Raw genomic sequence first — 23,976 nt, 5'->3', positions numbered from 1 at the left:
CGAAATTTAGGGCTTTTGATGTAATTGTGCAATTAAGCACTCATACATGCTGTATGATGTGAAAAATCGCACATTTGGGCAAAATTGCAGCAAATTGCAGTGCAAATCAAGGGGCTTTTGTGCCGATTTGGTTGATTTGCATGCAGGCAATCGCATTTGATGCTGTGGATAATGTGCTGATGCCTTACAAGCACTCAATGTGCCTGTAAATCAAGGGGCTTTCATGTATTTGATGTATATGTGACCAGGGGGAAGCATCGTGAACACTCTGGATGCCTTTATGTGCGTCAATGTACCATGCATGATCAGAAATTGATCTCAAATCAAGGGGCTTTTCAAGTTTGTATGCTTGTTGAGCTTGGCAAAGCAGCAGGCAAGACATTTATGCCTTGAATTCTCAGAAATCAGCTTGCAGTCAAGGGGCTTTTGCCCAATTTCTGTTCGGGACTGTTGCATGCAGTGTACAGGACTGTAAAAGTCTGATTTTCACTCATTTGGACAGCCAGGAGAGCATTTATTGCTACTGTACCTGCTGGTACAAATTTGGTACAGTTTTGTACAAGTTTTGGCATGGCTGTACACTGTTTTGAGTGACCAAAAGGTTCAATTTCAGCTGCTGTACTTGCCGGGACAGGTTTGGTACATCATTGGTGAGCACTTGGTACTGCTGTACAGTACTTTGGAAGGGCAAAAGAGCACATTTGAGGTGCTGTCCAAAATCTGCAGCAACCAGATTTTGGTGTTTTCATCACAAAAAGTGGGAGAAAAGTTGCATTCTTGCTTCCGCAATGGGAGATAAAGCTTGGGAGAATAACCGTGAGCACTTTGTGTGCTTTTGGTGCAGTGTTTGCACATTTGCAGGGAGTCAGGCATTGACAGGTTGCATATTGCTATGGCAACCACAGGTGAGAGCTCTTCATTGCTTCACATCAAGCAGCTTGAAGGCTCGCATAATTATGATATTTGGCAAACCCAGTGCTACAATGTGTTGCTCCAGAAAAAGCAGCACAAGCCTATCAAAGAAAGGGGTGTAATGCCCGCTTCTCTTACTGCTGAAGAGTGGGAAGATATGGATGAGCTGGCAAGATCTACTATCATGTTGTCTGTGTCAGACTTCAGCATTCGTGAAGAGAAGACAGCTTGGGGAATGTGGCAGAGATTGCAGGACTTGTATGCCCAGCAAAGTGCCTCAAGCAAAGTGTATTGGTTGAAGAAACTCATAGGTCTTCAGATGAAGGAAGGGGCTTCTATGACAGCCCATCTAAATGAGTTTAATGGTATTGTCAGCCAGGTCATCAATCAAAAGTTGGCAATGGACGATGAGTTCAAAGCCACTTTTTTGTTATGCACTTTGCCAGAGAGTTGGGACACATTCAGGACAGCCACTAGCAATTCGAATGCTATGCTGTCATATGCAGATGTTGAGGGTGCTCTTCTTCAAGAAGAGATGAACAGGAAAAACAACTCTGTTGGAAAGTCCAATGCAATGAATGCACGTGGGAGATCCCAGCAAAGGGGGAAAAGCCAAGAAAGGGGAAGGAGCAAGTCTCGCTCGAAAAAGGATTTGGAATGCCATTATTGTGGCAAAAAGGGACACATTAAAAAGCAATGCTACAAATGGAAAAATGATCAAAAAGAAAAGGGAAAAGGCAAAGACAAAGAGAAAGATGAAGCCAAAGATGTAAAGCCAAAGGGCAAAAGTGGAGTCAAGATTGAAGAAATCAATGTGTCACATGCAGGTGGCAGTGAGGATGAGGTCCTCTTTACGTCTTCACTTGATGCCCATTCACTTCTTACAGGTGGTCATGGTATGCACTCATGGATCATTGATTCAGGTGCCTCCTTTCATGTCACAGGTTGCAGAGACTTGTTTGTCAGGTACACTGCTGGCAATGAAGGAGTGGTTTATTTGGGTGATAACCATGCATGCAAGATTCTTGGCAGAGGTGATGTGAGGCTTGTGTTTTCAGATGGCTCACAGCTTATGCTCCATGATGTCAGGCATGTGCCTGAGATCAAGAAGAACCTGCTTTCTACTGGACAGCTTGATGATGCTGATTATGTTACCACATTTGGTAGTGGAAAGTGGAAAATTAGTAAGGGCTCACTGGTTGTTGCCAGAGGCTCTAAGGTGGACACTCTTTACTTTATGCATGCAGGTGTTTGTCACCATGCTAATGTAAATGCAACCGAGCTGCCGGAAATTTCTATGTGGCATAGCCGGTTGGGACACATGAGTGTCAAGGGAATGGAGCAATTGTCTCGTTTGGGTTACTTGCCTTCTCTAAAGTTTTCAAGTTTTCAGTTTTGTGAGCATTGTATATATGGTAGGCAACTACAGTGCCCCCACAAGAAAGCTCTTGGACAGAAAGATGCTCAGTTAGAGCTTGTGCATACAGATGTATGTGAGATGCCTCAGCTTTCTTTGGGAGGGGCAAAATATTTTGTGTCTTTTATTGATGATGCCACACGCAAGGTGTGGGTCTATCCTCTTCGTTTGAAGAGTGATACATTCTCAGTGTTTGAGAAGTTTGTTGCTCTTGTTGAGAATCAAACTGGCAAAACACTGAAAGCTTTGCGTTCCGACAATGGTGGAGAGTACATGTCCAAACAGTTTCAGGACTTTTGTGATGCTAAAGGCATGAAGAGGGAGCTCTCTACTCCTTATGATCCTCCACAAAACGGGACAGCAGAGAGGATGAACAGGACCATACAGGAGAAGGTCCATTCTATGTTGTCACATGCTGCATTACCTCATGGTTTTTGGGCTGAAGCTGTTATGACAGCCGTTCACCTTATAAACAGGTCACCTAACACGAGGCTTGGTGGGAAAGTGCCAGAAGAAGTATGGACAGGGAAGCCTCCGTCATACAAGCACTTGAGAGTGTTTGGTTGCGTTGCGTACGTGCACATACGCAGGGAAATGCGCACCAAACTTGATCCTAAGTCTCACAAATGCATATTCCTAGGATATGGTGACAGAGGTGAAATGGGGTATAGACTTTGGGATCCCATGAATAGAAAGATCATACGCAGCAATGATGTCATTTTTTATGAAACATGCATGTATAAGGAGCCTGCAAGGCAACAGGAGCCTGGCAGAGTCATCTTTGATGATGATGGACATCATGGACAACAACAAAGGGCTGTAAATCAGCCATTACAGCCTGCTGCATCTTGTCAAAATACGCAGCGGAGATGATAACCAAATCTGAGACCACAAGAGCAAGTAGAGTGCAGAAAATAGACAGCACAAGAGAAGGAGAGAGATAGGCGTGTAACTCTTCTCTATACACAAGATCCCGAATATGAAAACAAGAGATACAATGATGTGGGGGCAATGGGGCCATTTTATATGGCCCCATATATCCAGTCAGCCAGTGGAAAAACAGCCGCCAGCCTCACCACTGGGTCTCCTTCAATCGGCCAGCCAAAAAAAAAGGTCCACGACCTGAACAGAATAGTCGGCCTGCTCCACATGCACACAAGTGCAGTCGGCCAGCTTCTGGGTCATCCTGCCAGCATAGGGCAACCACCCACACCATGGAAAAAATAGGAAAAAATGGGAAAAAAATACGGGGAGTGAGGAAAAATGAGAAAACACCTACAAAGGGTGGGCACACCCACAACAGAGGCCCTAGTGTCTGATAAAGACAAGAGATGACTTCTAACACCTCCTGGCTGTGAAATCAACCCTAGGGAGCTGGAGTGCCACCTGAGCGTAGCCTAAGGGAGAGACTTCATGAAGAGGTCCACTGCATTGTCCTCCGTCGAACAATTAAGTAGCAAGATGTCACCAGCCAAGATCTTCTCACGTACAAAGTGATACTGTATCTCTATGTGCTTGGTCCGGGCATGGAAGACCGGGTTCCGAGCAATAGCTATACAACTCTGGTTATCACACTGGATGACTGTGGGCTCCTTCTGTGGAAACCCAATCTCGCCTAGCAGCCTCCGCAGCCACACAACCTCGCAAGCAGCACCACAAGCAGCCCGGTACTCTGCCTCTGTCGAAGATATGGCAATAGTTGGTTGCCTCTTACTACTCCTGAGTCGAGGGTAAAACTATAACCTCAAGTAGATCTCCTCGTGCCTGGATCTCCTCCCCAGTTTGAGTCACTCCAACCTTGGAGTCTGACTCCATCCCCTCCTGTGTAAAAGAGTCCTAGATCCTTCGTACTCTGCAGATACCGCAAGATCCGCAATCCTGCGTCCCAATGAGACTTCAATGGCGTCTGCATAAAAGAGCTCAACAGCCCCACGCAAAAGCTCAAGTCCAATCTGGTGTTCGGCAACCAAATCAATGAACCAACCAACTTCCGATACTGCGAGGCATCAACTGGCTCACAAGGATCATTAACAGTTAACTTTGTATTTGGGTCCATCGGCGAAGTAATAGACTTGCAGTTCTCCATTCCAAAGGCCTCAAGCAACTCATGAACGTACAGCTATTGAGAGACAAAAAACCCCCTCTGGGTCTGCCAGATCTCCAATCCCAAAAAGAAGTGGAGTAAGCCTAGGTCGGTCATCTCAAACTCCTTTGACAAGGCAGCCTTCGTTACGCCAATGTGCTCCACATGACCCCCGGTGAGAATGAGATCATCCACATAAAGGATGATAATCGTAACCATGCCGTGTTCCCGAAAGAGATACAGGTTGGAATCTGCAACCGATCTTTCAAAACCAGTCCGAATAAAGAAGGAATCAATCTTCTGATTCCAAGCCCTGGGAGCCTGCTTAAGACCATACAAGGCCTTATGTAACCTGTAAACCATCCCTTCTGATCCTGGAACAACAAAGCCTGGAGGGTGCTCAACATACACCTCCTCCTCCAGGTCACCATTAAGGAACGCAGATTTTACATCCATTTGATACACAGGCCACCTCTGAGAAGAAGCAAGGGCTAGAACGGTCCGAATCGTGGTCATCCGTGCTGTCGGTGCAAAGGTATCCTCGTAGTCGATGCCTGGCCGCTGAGCATAACCTTTAGCCACGAGTCTGGCTTTGTGTTTGTCGACCGACCCATCTAACGCATATTTGGTCTTAAAGACCCATTTGACACCAATGACTGACCGTTTCAACGGCCTCGGTACCAACTCCCATGTGTTGTTCTTCTTCTCGATGGCATCAAGTTCCGCTTTCCTCCAAGTATCCTGTGAAAGGAAGCAGGGCTTCCGTAACGGAAGTGGGCTCCTTGTCCCGCATAATACGAGACATCAAAGCATAGTTTACCTGAAGAAGCTCCGCTGTATTGCTTTTGTCGCAGACTCTGTGCGATCTTCGAGTGCCGTCCTCTGGGGTCCACTCGGAGGGTAACTCCATGACACCTGACTACCGAAGCGTGTCCATCAACCACCTGGGTACTTGAACAGATCATGGAGCCTCTTGCCGTTGCGGGGGCTCTACTCCAGCTGCGGGCTCAACCTCCTGTACTAACTGAGGTTGATTGACTGGAACAATGGTCTGGGAATCATCATCAGACTCTTCTGGATCTCCAAGAAGTGGCGGCTCCTCGACAATGGATACTGGAACATGCTCATCAAAGACCACATCCCGACTGACAACAATCTCATTCCTCTCTAGATCATACAATCTGTATCCCTTGGAAAGAGAATTATACCCCACAAATATAAGCTTGCCGGATTGGGAGCCAAGCTTCCCCCTCTGCTTCTTCGGAATATGTACATACGCATCACTCCCAAAAACACGAAAGTGGGAGACATCACGTTTCCTGCCAAAGTATGCCTCAAACGGAGTCATATTAGGTACTGAAGTCGTTGGAGACCGGTTCAGGGTATGGACATTCGTTGCCACAGCCTCTCCCCCAAAGTGGACGAGGAAGATCACAATGCTCCAGCATGGTCCTCGCCATCTCCACCACAGTCCTGTTTTTGCGTTCTACAACTCCATTCTCTGAAGGCGATCCTATATTGGCCAATTCCCTCTTGATGCCAGGATCTGCACAAAATCTGAGAAATACATTCGAGGAGAATTCACCCCCTTTGTCAGCCCTGAGAGTCTTTACCTACAATCCAAACTCTTTGTCCACCATCACGTGCCAATCCTTGAACCGTGCAAAAGCTTGGTCCTTCTGTGAAAGAAAGTAGACCCATGTGAATCTCGTACAGTCATCAACAAGCAGCATGAAATAGAGAGATCCTCCCAATGATGGTATCTGTAGAGGTCCACACAAGTCAATGTGAATCAACTCCAATGGTTTTGAAGCCCACCTGGAAGCCTGCTTCGGAAAGGATTCCCTATGCTGCTTACCACGTATGCAAGAACTGCAACGTCCTTGCCTGCTGATAATCTAAAGTACCTCGAAGATAACGAGAACTCTCAAAGCTTCCTGCCAATGAGACCTTCAAGTGAGAACTGGGGCTGAGGACACTCATAGCATAAGAGATGTCTAGACGGGTGTTGGCAAGGTAAAGCAATGAGCCAACAATCTGCCGGTACTCTATGGAATCTCGCAAGGGTGTATCATCCTCCTTGGATAACTTGGCATTGGGATCCATGGGACAAGAGAGAGGTGTACAATCTGACAACCCATAAAGTGAGAGCAGCTTCTTCACATACTTCTGCTAAGAAATGAAGATACAGTCATCTTTCTGCCAAACCTCCAGCCCAAGAAAATAATGTAGAAGACCAAGATCAATCATCTCAAATGTAGAAAATAATGTAGAAGACCAAGATCAATCATCTCAAATGTCTCTGAAAGCTTGGACTGAACCTGTGTGACCAACCCAGTATCTGAGCCAGAAAGAATGAGGTCATCAACATACAAAACAGTGACACAAATATCTCCATCAGAAAGAAGCACATAGAGATTGTTGTCACTATATGCCGTCTCAAAGACAAGACATAACAAGAAGGCATCAATCTTCTAATACCAGGCACAGGGTGCCTGCTTGAGACCATAAAGAGCCTTCTGCAGAAGATACACATGGGTGTCCTGTCCTAGAATCACAAAACCAAGAGGCTGCTCAACATAAACTTCCTCCTCTAAATCTCCATTCAAAAAAGCAGATTTGACATCCATCTGGAACACGGGCCATCTGAAGTGTGCAGGCAGAGCCAAAACAATCCTGATGGTGGTATACCTGGCTGTAGGAGCAAATATTTCATCAAAGTCTTCACCTGCCTTCTTCTGAGCATATCCTCGCGCAACAAGGCGGGCCTTGTACTTGTCCAAAGTACCATCTGCATGAAACTTCACTTTGAAAATCCATTTCACACCAATAACACGACGATGTAAAGGCCGTGGTGTTAGAATTGTGCATCTCAGTGTTCTAGGGCTTTACCATTTATATGGGCATTTTATTGTATTTCTCCTATTTATTTGTCCTGTGAGCAGTCCGCCAGCCCTAGAGGTAGTCGGCCAGCTCACTGAGACACTATATAAGGAGTTCCCCATTATTCACTCCTTCATCCATTTCCCTTGCACATAGTTCAACACTCAGTTGCTGGCCATTGCCATTGTAAAGCTTTACTGCTGTTATAAAAGGTGATCTTGTCCAACTCTCTCATTCTACTTTGCACTCTCTCATATGTTTATTGTTTATGCTTCCGCCTGTGCTATCTCCTTCATGGTATCATACGCTTAGGTCCAAGCTGCTCCAAACCCTGCAAATCTGCCCACTTCTGCTGTGCGTTTTGCCTCCATCACTTCTCCGGCTGCAGATCAGTCCATACAGTTGCTGCGTTTTCAGTACCTTGCTGCGTTTCTGGTCCAGCCCTCTTTTGGTTGCTGTCGGCCAGCCCTAGAGGCTGTGTTTTGCTCTTCAGAGGCAGATCTTGAAGTGTTTTGGCTGCGTTTTCTCCTACAGTGGCTATCCGGCCAGTTTTGGTGGCTGCGTTTTCTTCTACAGAGGTATAAGGTGGAGTTGTGGCTGTGTTTTCTGCACCGGCATCAGATTTGGTGAGTTCTCTTGCATTTGGAGTTGCCAGACAAGTAGCTGTACATTTTCTTCTTCCTCCACGAGTCCCTGCCCTTCCGGTAGGAGGTTCCCAGTGAATCTTAGACTGTTTTGCTGCTGTCCCACCACTTTCTCTCTACGGTTTGAGAGGGGGTTGATTGTTCTTGGTGCCTCGCTTCATTGGAAAGCACTTGAGAGAAGTGTTTGAGAGCTGAGATTTGTTCTTTGCTGCTGTGGATATGGCTCCCTCCCTGTACGAACAAAGATGACAAGTTGAAAGGACCCAACAACACTCATTGGCAGCTTCAAATGCGGGTCTGGTTCATCCACAAGGGTTTGTGGGACATTGTTCAGGGCACTGAAAGGAAGCCCGAGTGTCCTCAAAACTCTAGGAGGTGGACTCAGGATCAGGAGGATGAATTTGCTGTGGAATTACAAGACTGGGAAAATCGGGACTCAAAGACGCATTCTGTGCTTATGCATGCAGACCATCACCGAGGAGGTCTCATCGGCCATGCAAACTCTCACTAGTGCTCATCAGGTATGGTCAAAATTGGAGGATCTCTTTACACGAGATTCATCGATGAGGACAGTTACCTTGCAGGGGCAGCTCTACGGCTTGTTATTTCCTGAAGGCAATTCAATGCAATCTTTTCTCATGAAGGCCAAAGTTATCCATGACCAGTTACTGGCTATGGGTGCTGCTTTGTCTTCTTCTCAGCAGGCTGCTCTTATCCTCACCAAGCTTCCTCCGGACTATGATGTTATTTCTCGATCTTTGTGGTGCCAGGTCACATCCACTCAGATGGATTTTGATGATCTTAGCTCCCTACTTTTGGAGGAGGCATCCGTTCTCATCTCACAGGGTAAGTTGAAGGTGTCAGTTAACAGTTCTGACCAGGCACTTTCCACAGTTCAAAAGAAAGGTCGGAGTCGTTGTTTCTCTTGCGGGAAAAGAGGACATCTATCCAAGGATTGTTTGTCCAAGAAGAAGGACAAGAGCAAGGGCAAGGCTTCATCTCAACGGAAAGGCAAAGACACGACACAGGATAGTGATACAAATTCTGGTACCACTTCTAGGGCTCCAGGGGCGCTTCCGGCTCAGGAGACCCTAGATGACGTGCTTCTCTAGTACATATGCAGTTTCCCTCCATGTGCTTCCAGCTAGAAGAGGCTTGTGGGCAGGAGAGGGGGCTAATTACAGCTCCACCTACTAGTGCATGGGAACTGTGATTCGGAGTTCCATGCATTAGACATCTGGCAAGACATGGTTATCTTTGGTACAGCAAAGATTATGAACTGGATCTGTTCCAAGTTCATTGTTCGAGACTTTTGGGACATGATGTGTTCCGTCCACTATTGGGGATTATGTCACCATTTGGCCACCCGAATGGTTCACTCTTGCTTTCACACTATGTACATATTGGATTGGTGTCCATGGCTTATGGAATGTGCCTATGCATGTGATTGACACGTGTCATGCTGTATAGTTGGATATGATATTCCGCTGGGACTTGACGTTATCATGCCCGGAATATCTAGAGGACTTGGCTTTCCGCTGGGACTTGTGCCTTTGTGTACATGCCTGGAAACGCCTGGAGGATCGGCTTTCCACTGGGTCTGGTATCGCATATACTTACCTGAAAACGCCTGGTCTTATATGGTTTCATGAACGGAAATTGCTCATGCCAATGCTGCATTGCATAGCATCTTTATGTGCTTGCCTGCAAATGAAATTGCATGCTATTTTCATGCCTGCATGACCTATGTGTAGTTCCGGGCTAGGAGACGCCCGCCCGTGAACCGTGCGTGTGAAACTGTCTGCTGACATGGTTGTGTGGCATGTGAACAGGTGGTAAGTATTACCCAATCTAGGCTCAAATAGCCTTTAAGACTTAGCCAATATTTATAAGTGAGTGCGTTCCCACTTCATTAAAGTTTGGGCGCCCAAAAGTCACTTATAAATTATGACCGCTTCCAAGTTCACACTCACTGAAGTCCCGAGGCGGACAAGACTCAATGTCCAGGACCTGATTCTCCCTTTTTACTCATAAATGGGCATCTTCCCATGTCCTCTCACCTGATTGGACCCCAATTCACTTACTTATTAAGAGAAAATTCGTGTTTTCTCTTCATGAGGATTTTTGGAGACTGAAAACTCTGTTTTTCCACCATTTTTCTCCATTTCCAAGCTCTCCATAGCCATACCCAACTTGCTAGGGTGTTTTCCAAGCTTCCAAGAGTGTTTCCAAGTGCTAATCACTCTCCTACTCATTCCCAATGACTGAAATTCAGCAAAACAGCTCTCATTTTTGTTGTAATTTCTGGTCTTTTTGCTGAAAACCCTAATTTCAGCCTTCCTTTCTCAAGTTGAACCATAGGGGAAGCTTTCCCAAGGTTCCCTTCATCCTCTTGAAGACTTTTGTTGCGAAGGATTGCGGCAACTCGAAGATATCAACACTTCTAAAGCTTCCAACGCGAAGGCTTCCGCTTGCAATAACTTCTATGAAGACTAGTAAGCTAATTGGACAATGTGTTGTCATTACTTATTCAGTAGAAGGGCAGGACTCCTTGTTTAGCCGCCCTGTGTAGTATTTCTCTTGTCCTATGTGCTCTTGAAGATGTTGCTACCTTGCTTGGTAGAACATAGAGCCAATGGTAGAGAATATGGGCACTGAAGTCGGGCCGGGCATCAAGGCAGCTCCTTGGTGATCTACATCGACATACCATTGTTTTCTAAATGCTGAATTTCATATGCATTGGCATGGAGGATTTGGCAATGGATGCCCGTGAAGCTATGTATTGAATTTCTCCAATAGTAATACAATTTACACAAGGGAGAGGTCGGCCGTTCTGGCTCATTGTATGTCTCTTGTCAATTCAGCAATTTACTTCTTGTATATGAGCAAGTGTCCTTCAAATCTTAGTGTATTTAAGTGTATTGATTAGCATTGTGTTCAACCAAGTTACAGATTATAGGCGCGGTGTGTCCAACAGCTCATCATCCATTTTTGGAGTTCACTGCACACTTGTGTAGGAATTTGTGGCCAAGCAAAGTTCCTTGCTGTTCATGGTGGCATCTTGTTTCGAGGAAACAGGTTGGTGGATGCTCTCTCTTAGGTGATTCTTGTATTCGCGATGCTAGAGTGTCCATGGTTGCATCTTCATCGACTTATCTTCTTCCGACTCTTGCACACTATGAGTTGCAGAGGGGGTGTTAGAATTGTGCATCTCAGACTTCAGTGTTCTGGGGCTTTACCATTTATCTAGGCTTTTTATTTATATACCTAGATAAATCCACGAACATGCCCAAATTCACCTTTTAGGAACGTGCATGTTATATACTCATGGTAGTCATGTTAGAAGTCATCTCCTGTCTTTACTGATACACCAGGGCCTCTATTGTGGGTGTGCCCGCCCTTGTAGGTGTTTTCTCATTTTTCCTCAGTCCTTGTATTTTTTCCCCATTTTTTTCCATTTTTTTGTGGCTTGGGTGGCAACCATCTGGTGGCAGGTCTTAGTAGGTAGCCGACTGCAGTTGTATGCCTATTGGTGCCGGCCAACTGTGTGATAGGTCGTGGACACCTTCTCCATGCACGCCGACTATTCATACCTGGCCGACTGGGTATATATATGGTGGTCGTGGAGATATAGGCCTGTCGGCTGTCCTAGAGCAAGCCGACTGCAGTGTAGGGGACATATAAAATAGCCCCACAGCCCCCTTGCCACATTGTGTTGTATTCCGAGATCTTCTTGTGTATATAGAGCAAAGTTACACGCCTCTATCTCTCTACTTCTCTTGTGCTGTTTTTCTACACTGTGTTTGCTCTTGTGTTCCCTCATGTGTTGTCAGTGCATTAGGTTTGCAAGACTAGCGTACGGGTGGAGTTTGATGAGCATTTTGTTGCTCTTTGGGACAAGGCAACAGGCCAAGTAGTATGGGAAGGCGGAGTGGAGAATGGAGTTTACAAGCTTTCAGCACTCTCTCTCCCCGGTCCTCAATTTTGTGATGTGTGGCAATCTGGTAATGGCCACTTAAGTGTGAATACGCTGCAGGTGCAGGCTTTCCGAGACCAGATGGAGGATAGCTTGCCAGTTGATGGCAGCAGTTGGCAGGAACTTTCCAGTACAGATGTTGGTAGTTCTTGTGTTCATCAGTCAGAGGAAACTTTACAGGTGACCTATGCTCTGATGTTTCGTAGCATTCGGGACAAAGAAACTCCTGTAGATGAGTATGTTCTTTCCACGGGGATCTCTTGGAAAGCCAGGCAGGTGGCAGTTGATTACTTGCAGAAGGAGGTGGTTGTTGCACATTCTCCAGGCTTTGTGGTTCCGGATTCAGAGGGGGTGGTTTACAGGTTTCAGAAGGCCTTGCGTGGTCTTCAGCAGGTTTCCAGGACTTGGCTTCCCACCATAACAAGTGTTGATCCTTGTGAGCAGTATGGTGCCTCTTTGACTCGGAAGCAGAATGGTTCATTGATTTGATTGAAGGATACCAGATTGGATGGGAGCTTCCTGATGGGGCAGTTGAGCTCTTGTTTGCAGCTTACTCTTTGGGAGACAGGATTGTGTATCTTGTGGTTTCTACAGCATGCGAAGGATCATGGACTCTTTTACACAGGAGGGGGATTGATGGATGGAGTCCGACTCCACGGATGGAGTGACTCAATTTGGGGAGGAGATTCAGACACGAGGAGTTCTACTTTAGGCCCAGGAGCAGTTTTATGGAGCTTTAAGAGGCAGTCATCTTTTGCCTTGTCGTCGATCGAGGCGGAGTACCAGGGTGGTTGTGGTGCTGCTTGTGAGATGGTGAGGTTGCAGAGGTTACATGGCAGGATTGGGTTTCCACTGGTGGAATCCACAGTCATCCAGAGGCACTTTGTTCGTGAAAAGATTGTTGCTGATGACATCTTGCTAGAGTTCTATTTGACGGAGGACAGTACGGTGGACCTCTTCACAAAGTCGCTATCTCAGGCTTTGCTCATGCGGCACTCCAGCTCCCTGTGGTTGGTTTCACAGCCAGGAGCTGAGAGGGGGTGTTAGAAGTCATCTCCTGTCTTTACTGATACACCAGGGCCTCTGTTGTGGGTGTGCCCGTCCTTGTAGGTGTTTTCTCATTTTTCCTCACTCCCCGTATTTTTCCCCCATTTTTCTGTGGCTTGGGTGGCAGCCATGTGGTGGCAGGAGGTCTTAGTAGGTGGCCGACTGCAGCTGTATGCCTATTGGTGCTGGCCGACTGTGTGATAGGTCATGGACACCTTCTCCATGCAAGCCGACTGTTCATACCTGGCCGACCAGGTATATATATGCTAGTCGTGGAGATAAAGGCATGTCAGCTGTCCTAGAGCAGGCCGACTGCAATGCAGGGGCCATATAAAATGGCCCCACAACCCCCTTGCCACATTGTGTTGTATTCCGGGATCTTCTTGTGTATATACAGCAGAGTTACACGCCTTTATCTCTCTACTTCTCTTGTGCTGTTTTTCTGCACTGTGTTTGCTCGTGTTCCCAGATTTGGTCATGATCTCCGCTGCATATTCTAGCAAGTCAACCCACAAGACTATATAACTATCAACTCCATTATGCATAGTATGGACTAGATACTACGACATCCCCACTAACGTAATCAGTGCCCAATAGCGCACACACACACACACAAGAGCATATTTCTCCTATTTATTTGTCATGTAAGCGGTTGGCCAGCTCACTAAGGCACTATATAAGGAGTTCCCCATTATTCACTCCTTCATCCAATTCCCTTGCACGTAGTTCAACACTCAGTTGCTCGCCATTGCCATTGTAAAGCTAGACTGCTGATATAAAAGGTGATCCTGTCCAACTCTCATTCTACTTTGCACTCTCTCATATGTTTACTAGTTATGCTTCCGCCTATGCTATCTCCTTCACGTGGCACCAAAGACCAAATGTTATTCCTCTCAATAGAGGCAATCTCTGCTTCCATGGCTTGCCGCCACCACAACGGCTGTGAAGGAGCCTCCTCTGGACTCTCAAGCTCATCGATCTCCTTGAGAGAACTCATGAGAGCACAATTCACTGTGTGATGAGATGTGCAAGCTCGAGATGAGCGGCGAGGCCCAGGGGTGGTGGTAGACATCTGGTTATGGAGCTGTGCATCAGTGAGACCAAAATCTCTAAAGAGTTGCTGAACCCACCGAGGTAGGCCAACCTTCCTCTCAAAGCGTGGAGAAGAAGATCCAACTGTAGTAGAGGACTCATCCGATGCTGCTGGAAGTGGTGATGAAGTAAGCGCTGGTGAGGGTAATCCCGGAGTCAAAGCAGGACTCATAGAGGAACTGGGGGCTGCAAAAGCTGGTGCAACAAGAACGGGTGGTTATAAAGTAGCAGCTGGCACCGAGGTTGCAACAAGCGAAGGAGGAGGAGGAGGAGCTGGACGTGGAAGAGGTATAAGATCACTAGCATTTGCCGAGAATGGATCATCCAGAAAGTCGGTAGATGCATTAGGTGGAGAGGAATCAATGCCAAACAAGCTCTCATCAAACCGAGCATCATGGGAAATGATGATGTCATCAACCTCCGGATCCCAAAAGTGGTACCCTTTGGATCTCAAACTGTAACCTGTGAAGATCATCCAGATGCAAGTGTTGTAACATGCGGAAGCTTTGGAGAAGAATCGGTAACTTCAATACTCATAATTCAGCACTCTTTTCGCGACGGAAATTAACGCATAAGCTGAAAGGAGATGTGCAGAAAATAGAGAGAGAGAGAGAGAGATGCACGTGACAAGAGTGGTCCTATTCTTATCTGGGACATGCACATAAGCAACACAACCGAAAACACGAATATGAGAAACAAAAGGCTTGTGACCTGTAAAAGCCTCCTCTGGAGTAATCCCCTCAACCGCTTTTGTGAGAGAGTGGTTAATGAGATAAATTGAGGTAGCCACAACTTCACCCCAGAAAGCAGAGGGAGACTTGCATGATGCAACAAAGCACGAGCCATCTCTTTGACGGTCCGGTTCTTCCGTTCCACAACTCAATTTTGCCAAGGAGTGTAAGGAACTATAGTCTGTCGATGAATGCCCTTCAAAGCAAGGAAATCATCAAATGGTACAAACTCGCCATCATTATCATTCCGGAGGAATGAAACTCTACCCCCAGATTGATTTTCCACCATCGCGATCCAAGTCCCGAAACTGGCAAAGTATCTAACTTGTGAGCCAGAAAACATACCCAGACTTTGCAAGTGAAACCATCCACAAGAAGGAGAAAATATCGAGCCCCTCCACGAGACTCAATCGCCATAGGTCCTGCAAGATCTGCATGTATAAGCTCCAGTCGTCGGGTTGCTCGTTGAGTGGCCTCCTTTGGAAATGCATCTCGATGATGCTTGCCTATCATGCAGGATGAGCAGATGTGTGAGAGAGACCTTAGCTGAGGTAGTCCGTTGACAACCTGCTTAGAATGGAACTTCTGCAAGACAGCAATGGGTACAAGACCGAAGCGAGAATGCCACAGAGAAGTATTAGCCTCAAAAACCAAAGCCATCAAGGGGGAGAAAAGCTGATGAATATGGGAATCAGTGTGAGGGATCTAGGAAGAAAAATTGGTGATCTTGTAGACTCCCATCATGGACTCCATTGGCAACAACCGAGAGAGTCTTCCTGTCGATTACTTCGATGACCTCATCATCTTCCTGTCGATTACTTCGATGACCTCATCATCAAAGTACACACCAAGTCTCTTCTAAGAAGCTTTGTATACTGAAAACAGATTTTTGGAAATCTATGGTACATGCAGAACATCATGTAAGGTGGCAGAGGAACCCAAAGAAACATTACCAACACCGGTGACAGAAAGCGAAGAGTTGTCGCCAATACAAACTAAAGAAGAGAGTCTGGTAGTCCTCCAGGATATGGGCCTGATTGGTCATGCGGACAGAAGCACCACTATCACCAACCCATTCCACCGCTTCAGGTGTGTCACTAACCTCTTCAGGAGAAATCAAATCTGTGATCACGAGGAGTGAATCCTGTGAAGAAGTGGCCATGTATGCAACTTTGGTAGTTCCCTCCTCTGAAACTTTGCCTTTATTTTTGGTGTTGTCCTTTCAGATGCTTTAGAAGCATCTTGGGCTTTGGCTCCTCGAGAATCATCACGATGAGCAAAGCAGCGAGCCTCAGTATGACCTGACCTGACCTGACCTGCCACAGTAATCACATTCATTGCTTTTGTCCTTGGATTCCTTAGAATCCTGTTTACCCTTGCCTTTGCCTTTGCTTTTGTTGTTGTTGTTGTTGTTGTTGGAGTTCCCTTTTCCACCTTTGCCTTTGCCCTTTTCAGAGGTAACAAAAGCTTGCCTTTTCCGCGAAGCATGTACTTGTCGTGTCAGGCTGTGCACAGCAAGAAGACAGGGAGGGAGGGAGGGAGGGAGGGAGGGAAACTGAAAGGAGAGGAAGAAGGAAGATCTCTCCAAGATGTAGATCCCTGTCCTTAGCACCTAGAAGAGGGCTTCAGCAATCCAATCAATAGAAAAAAATCAACAATCTTTGCTGAAAATTCAGAAGCACAACAATTCCAAGTTTCAGATGAAGAAAACACAGCGATCTTGAGGAAGCCTCTGCTCCCGGAAGAAAACGCAGCACCTTCCACGCTGAAATCTGCAGAAAACGCAGCAAACTGTCGAAGCCTCTACGTCAAATCAGAAAACGCAGCTCTCTTCTACTCACACGTCAGGGTTTTTCTCTGATACCATGAAACAAAAGTGAAGCAAATAGAAAACACAGATGTAGGCCCAGGTACAAGACTTGTAAATGCGAAACTCATGTTTATTGCTGAAAACTAACCATGAGGGAAGCCCGTAGGTGCTGTACAATGATAAGAAGCAGAAACAGCTGCTAATGACCTCAACAGGATGCAAAAGAATGAGATGAAATGGGGGAAAGGGTGACAGCCCTTATATACTCCCCATGATAGCTCGTCGGCCAGCTGTAGCAGGCCGACAGCATCACAATAGCATAAAATTGCTACCTAAAACATTTATTTCTCTTCTTGCGCATGACTAATATGGAGGGATCAACACTTGGGAATCTCTGTCATCTAGTTATTGGCATGCTATGATGGAGGAATAATTGTACCCGCAGGCAATGGCCAAGAGAACAAATTGGGCAAACAACGGACACAAGCAACAAAATACCTTTAGCTCATCACGTTTGCGAGATTTGAGCTGTGAAAGTTGTGCTTCAGCATCACGCAAACGATCTTGAAAATTCTTTTTTTCTGCAGCTAGTCTTGCCACCTCATCATCACGCTCTGAACGAACCCAATCCAATTGGCTTTCTGCCTCACGAAGCCTATCTGCAAGATCCCTCTTCTCCCGTGAAAGTCTATCCATCTCTGCCTTCAATTCGCCCTACATAATATAGAGAAACTTTGAGAAGCATACAGGAAAAGGCGATCCACATCCTGCAAAAGAGGGGCACCAAAAAGAGAGAGTCAGCTTACTTTCAGGCGTGCCTGCGCTGCCTCTGTCTCTGAAAGCTTTTGAGACAATGTGGTTTTTTCCTTCATAAGGTTGTTTATTTCTCCCTGCCTCTCAGTCCGAGCCTGGGTGATCTCCTCCTCATTGGCACGAAGTTGCTGATACAGAGTGGCACGGTCTGCATTGGCTAGTTCGGCTGCTTCACGCATCATGCATAGAACAGGTCTGGCAGTGCCCTCTTCTTCTCTAACCAAAAAGGTTAGGATATCCATGCCCAACTCAACATCAGGAGGCGTATGAGCATTGCTTGTTGTATGCTCTACGAGTCCCCTTAACATGCGCTCCCGGTAACTTTCATCACAATATACCTTGAACATGACAGCATATAATGTGCTGACAAATTCCCTTACTCGAACATCTCTTGAGAGAGCCAAGGTTTCTCCTAAGCCAAATATTACAGGAAAATCATCATCATTCTCGGATATAGATATGCTTGTCGTGCCTGATAGTGATGCCTCCGCACTCTGTAAGCCATTCAAATGGCATCTGGAATCCATAATTAGCCTTTGAGCATGCCGTCTCTCCAAAACCATGACTACGGAATGCTCACCAAATGCACCCCTAGCTATAGCTCTTTCAAATACTTGCTGGGCTTCCACTCTTAGACAAGGTACAGTTAGCATTTCTACAAGGATGTCCACATCAGCCACCCGCCAACAGGCTGCTGCCAAATGCAACTGCTCAGATGCAGCCCCACCATCACGATCCTCAAACAACACATTTGAAGATTGTAATGCCATATCAGGCTCACTACGCTCACAATCTGTGTCAATTTCCCTTAGTAAAGCTTTCGCAATGTCCACATGACTACAAACTGTGTTCCTAACAACATCCAGTACCCGAGGTGAGACAGTTGGACCCAACCGTTTAAGCCTTTCCCGAACAGCTTTTGCCTGCAAAATGAATCTTATCAGAAGATCAACAGCAAAAAAGAAGACAATAAAAAGAATGAGCTGCAGAGGTGACAATATGCATACAGCCTGTGATAGTCGCTGACACTTGGCTGCTGCTTTGAAAGCAAAACTTATCGCAGCAGCAAGAGACTCGTCATTCAAATCAGGAAGAATTTTCAAAGCCTGATCCATCACCATCTTCCAAACATTGCTACTAACCTCCAGCTGGCTAAGAGCCCCTAGTACCTACATTTTCAGAATGGCATGTGACATCCCTCTGAAAAATAACATGAACAGAAGTGGAATTCTGACTAACAAAGTCGGTTTTAAACACAACTTCGGAGAGCACTGTAGTACAAACAACGTACTGGCAGGTGCAAGGCAGATTCAGCTTCAGGTTGTCGGAGGCGGTCAAGAAGCACATCTGCTGCCAGGGAATGTTCTGAAACGTCAACAAGCTTTGGTACCAAGGCAATGAGATCAGGCTGCAAATGCTTTGGAGCCTTTTCTAAAACCAAGGCAATCTTTTGTGCTGACTCTGGCCGCCTTCGAGGTTCTGGACATCCTTGTGGAACAGCCCCATCCAATGCCCTTAGCGAATTGACTATCAACCCTAGAAGTTCATCAGACTGCTCTGGCCACTTTGGCTACAATGACACAGCCAGAAAAGAAATTAAGTAACAACGTTAAAACCCAGTAGCTCTGTTGTTAGTATAGTTGTAGTGGAGAATTCATGCAGCACAAACCTTTTGCGAATGACTCATATTGTTGACTGCAAAAGTCTCTCGCTGCACGGGTTCGGAAAGAAACCCACTCGGCAGAACTGAACCTTTTGAAACTTGTGGATCTATGGCCAGTGTGTCACTGCTTTGGACTGCTTGAGTTGCCATCATTGCATCAAGGTCATTGTCCAGTCTGTGAACAGCAGGACTTCGGGCAGCAGCGTCCGATGCAGCAGCCCCAAAAGCCCTCAAAACAATAGAGCTCTTTACACCAAGGTGGCTTGTATCCGGCTGCACAAACCTTGACTTGGCCTCTGCAAACTCATCACCGTTTGATGGCTGACAACATTCCACCATGATATCAAGTAGTAAATCTGCAATGGCCTGCTGAAGAACCTTCACACCCATCAACAGGTTCATCAAGCTTGGAGATGTAGCTTCCCCCTTTGCAGTACCTTTCTTGGTCCCATTAGTAGCTGCTGACGACAATTTTGTAGGGAGAAGCAGTCGTTTTACTTTGGCAGGGTCATCAAGATACACACGTAGACCTGTAAGAAATGCTGCTATAGCCCCAGCATCCATCAACAATTTCTCTCTGAGAGTGACCTGCAGTTGTGAAGGATCCAAAAGCAGTGGTGGGTTATCACCATAGCTCAGATGAAAACCAGCTCTTGCAAGCAGATTCCTAAAGATATCCTCCTCATCACCACTGATACCCTCACTGTCATCAGAGTCCATCAGCTCATCGGGATCTGTCGAGATTGCATCTTGCTCTTCATCTGATACCATCACCTGACCAGACCAAAAGGAGGGGAAGTACAAAACCAATGCATCAACATAAAATAAGCAAAATGGATGACGTCAATAAATGATTCAGCTATGCAAAAGATGGCTGCATTCAGAAGAGAATCAAGAGCTGTGTGAGCCTTACCTCGAGATCAGAGAACTCAAACCAAGGACAACAGTCCAAAATTTCACAGGAAAATACTACAGTGTCTCGCACAAGAAATCCTGCATCAGCTTCCACCATCTCAGAAACCTTCATAAACTGCAGGACTGAGTTGTTCCAAGTCTTTGTGCATATGGACGATTCCTTCCAGACAGTTCTATCAGCATGCTTTTGATTGACAACCGCCATTCTATATCTGACCCAGAAGTTTCTGTCCGGGTCTGCTCCTGCAGACTGGTCACTCTCTAAATATATACACAGAGTATCAAATGATTCATAAACACCTGCAAAGATGAAAAACTAGCTGATCACAGCAAAAATCTGAAAATAAACAGTACACCACCCTTAAAGAAGCGCAGCCGTGACATGTGATAGTGAAGACCTACCAATCCGCAGCTCACAGCCACCAGCTTGGAAAAATTTGCTAAAAATCTTGCGGGTCTCCATGATTTCTTTGAACGCAAGGAAATTCTCGACCCGCCAGGTGAATGTACCCCTGTGCAAGATTTTACTACTCTCAGTCCCGGAAACGGTTGCTAAGGGTTCATCAGAGTCTGTATTTTCCTGCATAATAGAAGTCTCCTTGAGTATCAGAACCTCAGCTGAAAAGACTACAGTATCCTGTACAAGAAAACCGGAGTCTTGATCAAAGAGGCTGGTCAAGGTGACAAACTCTCTCCAACCCCAGTCCTTAGCTGCCTTGGAGTATCTATTTTGCGATTCTTTTGTCACCGATCGATCCTCTGAGCGCTGATTGACTACAGAAAGCCTATGGCTGACAAAGCAGCTCCATTCTGCTGATGTGTTCCGGGGATCTGTGACCTCTAGAAACATAGACAAATGGCAGGGTGGTTGCGACTGTCCTGAAGGACCAGAATCAGAAACAATGGGTAAGCACATTGTAATCCTAAATCGATCGTGTAACCCTGCTACTTTGACCAAAGAGTGATGTTTTTAATTTGTACAAGGCTAGGTTTAAGAACAATAGCAGCCAGATTTGCAAAGCATCAGTTAGTTTTGCCTGTGTACACCGACGTGCACATACATGCAATATGTGCATGCATGCATGCATGTGTATTCAGAAATTCATACCTCTTGGATAAACGACGAGTCTGCAATCCCGATTCCCCACTTGAAAACGCCTGCTCTTAATGCATAATCCTGTGATTTTCCGCTTCTTGAGAAGGTCCTTGAGCTTTGTAAAATTATCTATTTTCCAAACAAACTTTCCTTGATGCCCATCAAACTTTTTGGCTCCAGCTCTTCCAGCTATGGAGCCCAGACTCTTGGGAAAAGTGCTTGCCTCTTTGATGACATGAAAAGAAGCACTGAACACAGCAGTATCGTCAACAAGATACCCCATTTCCGGTGCAACAAAATCAGACATTTTCATGTAATCATTCCAACCAAGACTTGTATTGTCTCCACTCTTGTTATCACCTGCAAATCTACCATACGAGTCCCTGTGCATGTGATTCTGCCCTACTTTTTGGTTCAATACTGACATGCGAAAAAGGCACCAGCAGCTTCTCTCCATGGAAACTGATTTTTCTGTGTCCTTGCTCTCCAAGCACATGGATAAGTACTCAATGCCACTAACAGATGATTGGTACACGCTGAGCCGAAGATTGCATTCTCCGGCAGGGAAAACTGGACTCATGATTTTCTGGGTTTTGATCATCTCTTTGAACAGGACAAAGTTATGTACTTTCCACGTGAATTTCCCACTGAGAACCTCGGGCATTGGGGCCATCATGGGTTGCAGCTCATTCTCTCTAGAGAATGAGACAGACTCGTGCAGGACAAGAATCTCAGCAGTGATGAGGACGGCATCGTTGGCAAGGAAGCCCGATTTTGGATCGGATACGGTGGCAGAGGGGGTAAAGTCACACCAACCATGGGATTTTTTTTTGCCAGAGAAGCGGTGCCATGAGTCTCTTTGTATGGATTTGGCCTCATCTCTGTGATTGACCACACAAAGGCGGTAGCTAGCAAAGCAATCCCATTTGGATGATGAAGAACTGCGGGGATCCATGACCTGCAAGTAGATGGAGAGGTAACCAGGAAGGGCTTGGGAGTCACCTTTGGGGTAGACGAGGAGCCTGCAATCGTAGCCGCCCACTTCGAAGTAGCGGCTCCACAATGCGCGCGCCTTGACCTTGGCGAACTGGACGATGGTCCACTTGCAGATGGCGGAGTGGTCGCCGCGCCTCTCCACCACCACGGACTCCTGCCCGCCCTCGCGCGGCTCGTCTGCTGTTGCATGATCCCCGCCTCTCGCCACGCTCTTCTCCGCCCGCCCCAGCGCCCACGGGCTCTCCACGCCGCCCACCCCCCCTACCGCCGATGAAGACGACGTCGCTGCCTCCTCCACTTGCTGCTGCTGCTTGGCCATGGCCGAACCTCCCACCCCTCCTGTTGTCGTTGTCGTTGTCATTGTCGTTGCTGATGCTGTCGCTGCTCCCCCTCCGGCAGTTCCCCCACGCTTCATCGCGAACGCCCGACAACAATCCGGGCACTATCTCAATGGCAATACCAAGCCTCCTCCCTCAAGGGCATCCCCCGATGATGATGGGTCTGCGTATCGATGAGAGAGAGAGAGAGAGACAGAGCGAGACCTATATTATATAGCCAACGATTAATATATTATGGGACATGCATCATCATAATATCATCCAACATACGCAATGGCGAAGGCTAAATTTACATCATGGCAAACAACACCATTTGAATCTACCCAAGTGGCATTGTAACTTCGATATCAACTCACATCAAGAAAAAGGGCACATACGCAATGGTAAAATGAACTCTCTTTTCAATGGCATACATAATATGGGCATGTAGGATCATCATCATACAACATATGCAATGGCAACAGGACTCGACTCAAGGGATTAAGGGCATATCATAGAGAGAGTGAAAGAGAGGGGGAGAGAGAGAGAGAGAGGGGGGGGAGGGGGAGGGAGTGAAAGTGCATCATTATCATCATACCTAGTTTGTAAACCATGGAGAGACTAGAGCAGGTCCATCATTATACATCATCGTCATACCTAGTTGTGAACCACGAAGACATAAAAGAGTAGATCTCATGTATGCTATGTCCACAACCATGGCAAACCTTGCCACTCATGCTCTAGCCATGGAAAAACTCATTTGTTAATAAATCTTCGTGAAGACTCACGAAAAAAACTTTACAAAGCCAATGGGTCTAAATATAATAGAGAGATTATCTTCTCAAAGGCCGAATATGGCATGCAGGTTTGACCAATCAACAAGTAAATGTCTAAGTACAAACACTCATGGAAATGGTCCTCTTTTGGGAAAACCAATCGACAAGTAAATGTCTAATTACAAACACTGAAGGAAATAGTCCTCTTTTGTTTTCGAACAAAAATTTGGATGTTGCCACACATCTCAAAGATGAGAGGGAAGCATGCATAGATTATGCTATTTAGTCTTTCTAAATCATGTATCATTGGGACTTGCCTTCTTCGAGACGCAATGAAAGAAAATGTGGATGCTGCCACACACTCAAAGATAAGAGGGAGGCATACATACAGTACACTCATGTTCAAGTCAAGTGCTTGCCTTTTTGAATCATGTGTCATTGGGTCTTGCCTTTGAGACGTAATGCAACCCCTTGATGTGGGTGTGCAAGCTTGTTGTCTCATAGGTCTTCTCTCCAAAGTTGACTTGTGTGCTGCAGCTCACCACCATATCTGTCTAGTCTTGGCCTACGTCGATGGTAACGCATTGATCTGGATGAGTGTTTACCAGTTTCCATGTAGCCTCCATGTGCACAACTTTGTTAGACATCACTTGTCACATGACCATAGCTTCTATATGACGTAGTAAACACACTCTTTGCAAGATATGATTAGACCACTGCACTCAGCTATGCCCTTCCTATGCAGGTTTTTTCCAAACTCCTGGCACTTCTCAATCTCCAACACATCCTAAATCCCTAGTAGCCA

The 23,976-nt window shown here is 46.2% G+C and overlaps 1 protein-coding gene across 4 annotated transcripts in view; it reads right to left on the bottom strand.

Moving 5' to 3' along the window:
* The window catches only part of LOC147637893 (uncharacterized), an 82,416-nt gene extending 59,771 nt beyond the window's left edge, over positions 1 to 22,645 (bottom strand). For all 4 annotated transcript variants that reach the window (XM_086799726.1, XM_086799727.1, XM_086799725.1 and 1 more), the window contains exons 1-8: positions 21,095 to 22,645; positions 20,389 to 20,865; positions 19,985 to 20,286; positions 19,078 to 19,845; positions 18,700 to 18,978; positions 18,416 to 18,577; positions 17,402 to 18,331; positions 17,094 to 17,309 (exon numbers count right to left, since the gene is read on the bottom strand). In XM_086799726.1, the coding sequence (XP_086655852.1) occupies positions 17,094 to 17,309; positions 17,402 to 18,331; positions 18,416 to 18,577; positions 18,700 to 18,978; positions 19,078 to 19,845; positions 19,985 to 20,286; positions 20,389 to 20,865; positions 21,095 to 22,493 (4,533 nt within the window). In that variant the 5' untranslated portion in view covers positions 22,494 to 22,645. The remainder of the gene's footprint in view (positions 1 to 17,093; positions 17,310 to 17,401; positions 18,332 to 18,415; positions 18,578 to 18,699; positions 18,979 to 19,077; positions 19,846 to 19,984; positions 20,287 to 20,388; positions 20,866 to 21,094) is intronic.
* Positions 22,646 to 23,976: the final 1,331 nt, after the last annotated feature.

Source organism: Cibotium barometz, chromosome 6 (assembly GCF_041138505.1).
Source record: "Cibotium barometz isolate CiBa-2024 chromosome 6, ASM4113850v1, whole genome shotgun sequence".
Lineage (NCBI taxonomy): Eukaryota > Viridiplantae > Streptophyta > Polypodiopsida > Cyatheales > Cibotiaceae > Cibotium > Cibotium barometz.
Note: the sequence above shows the minus strand (reverse complement) of the source record. Positions and strands in the feature narration are given on the sequence as shown.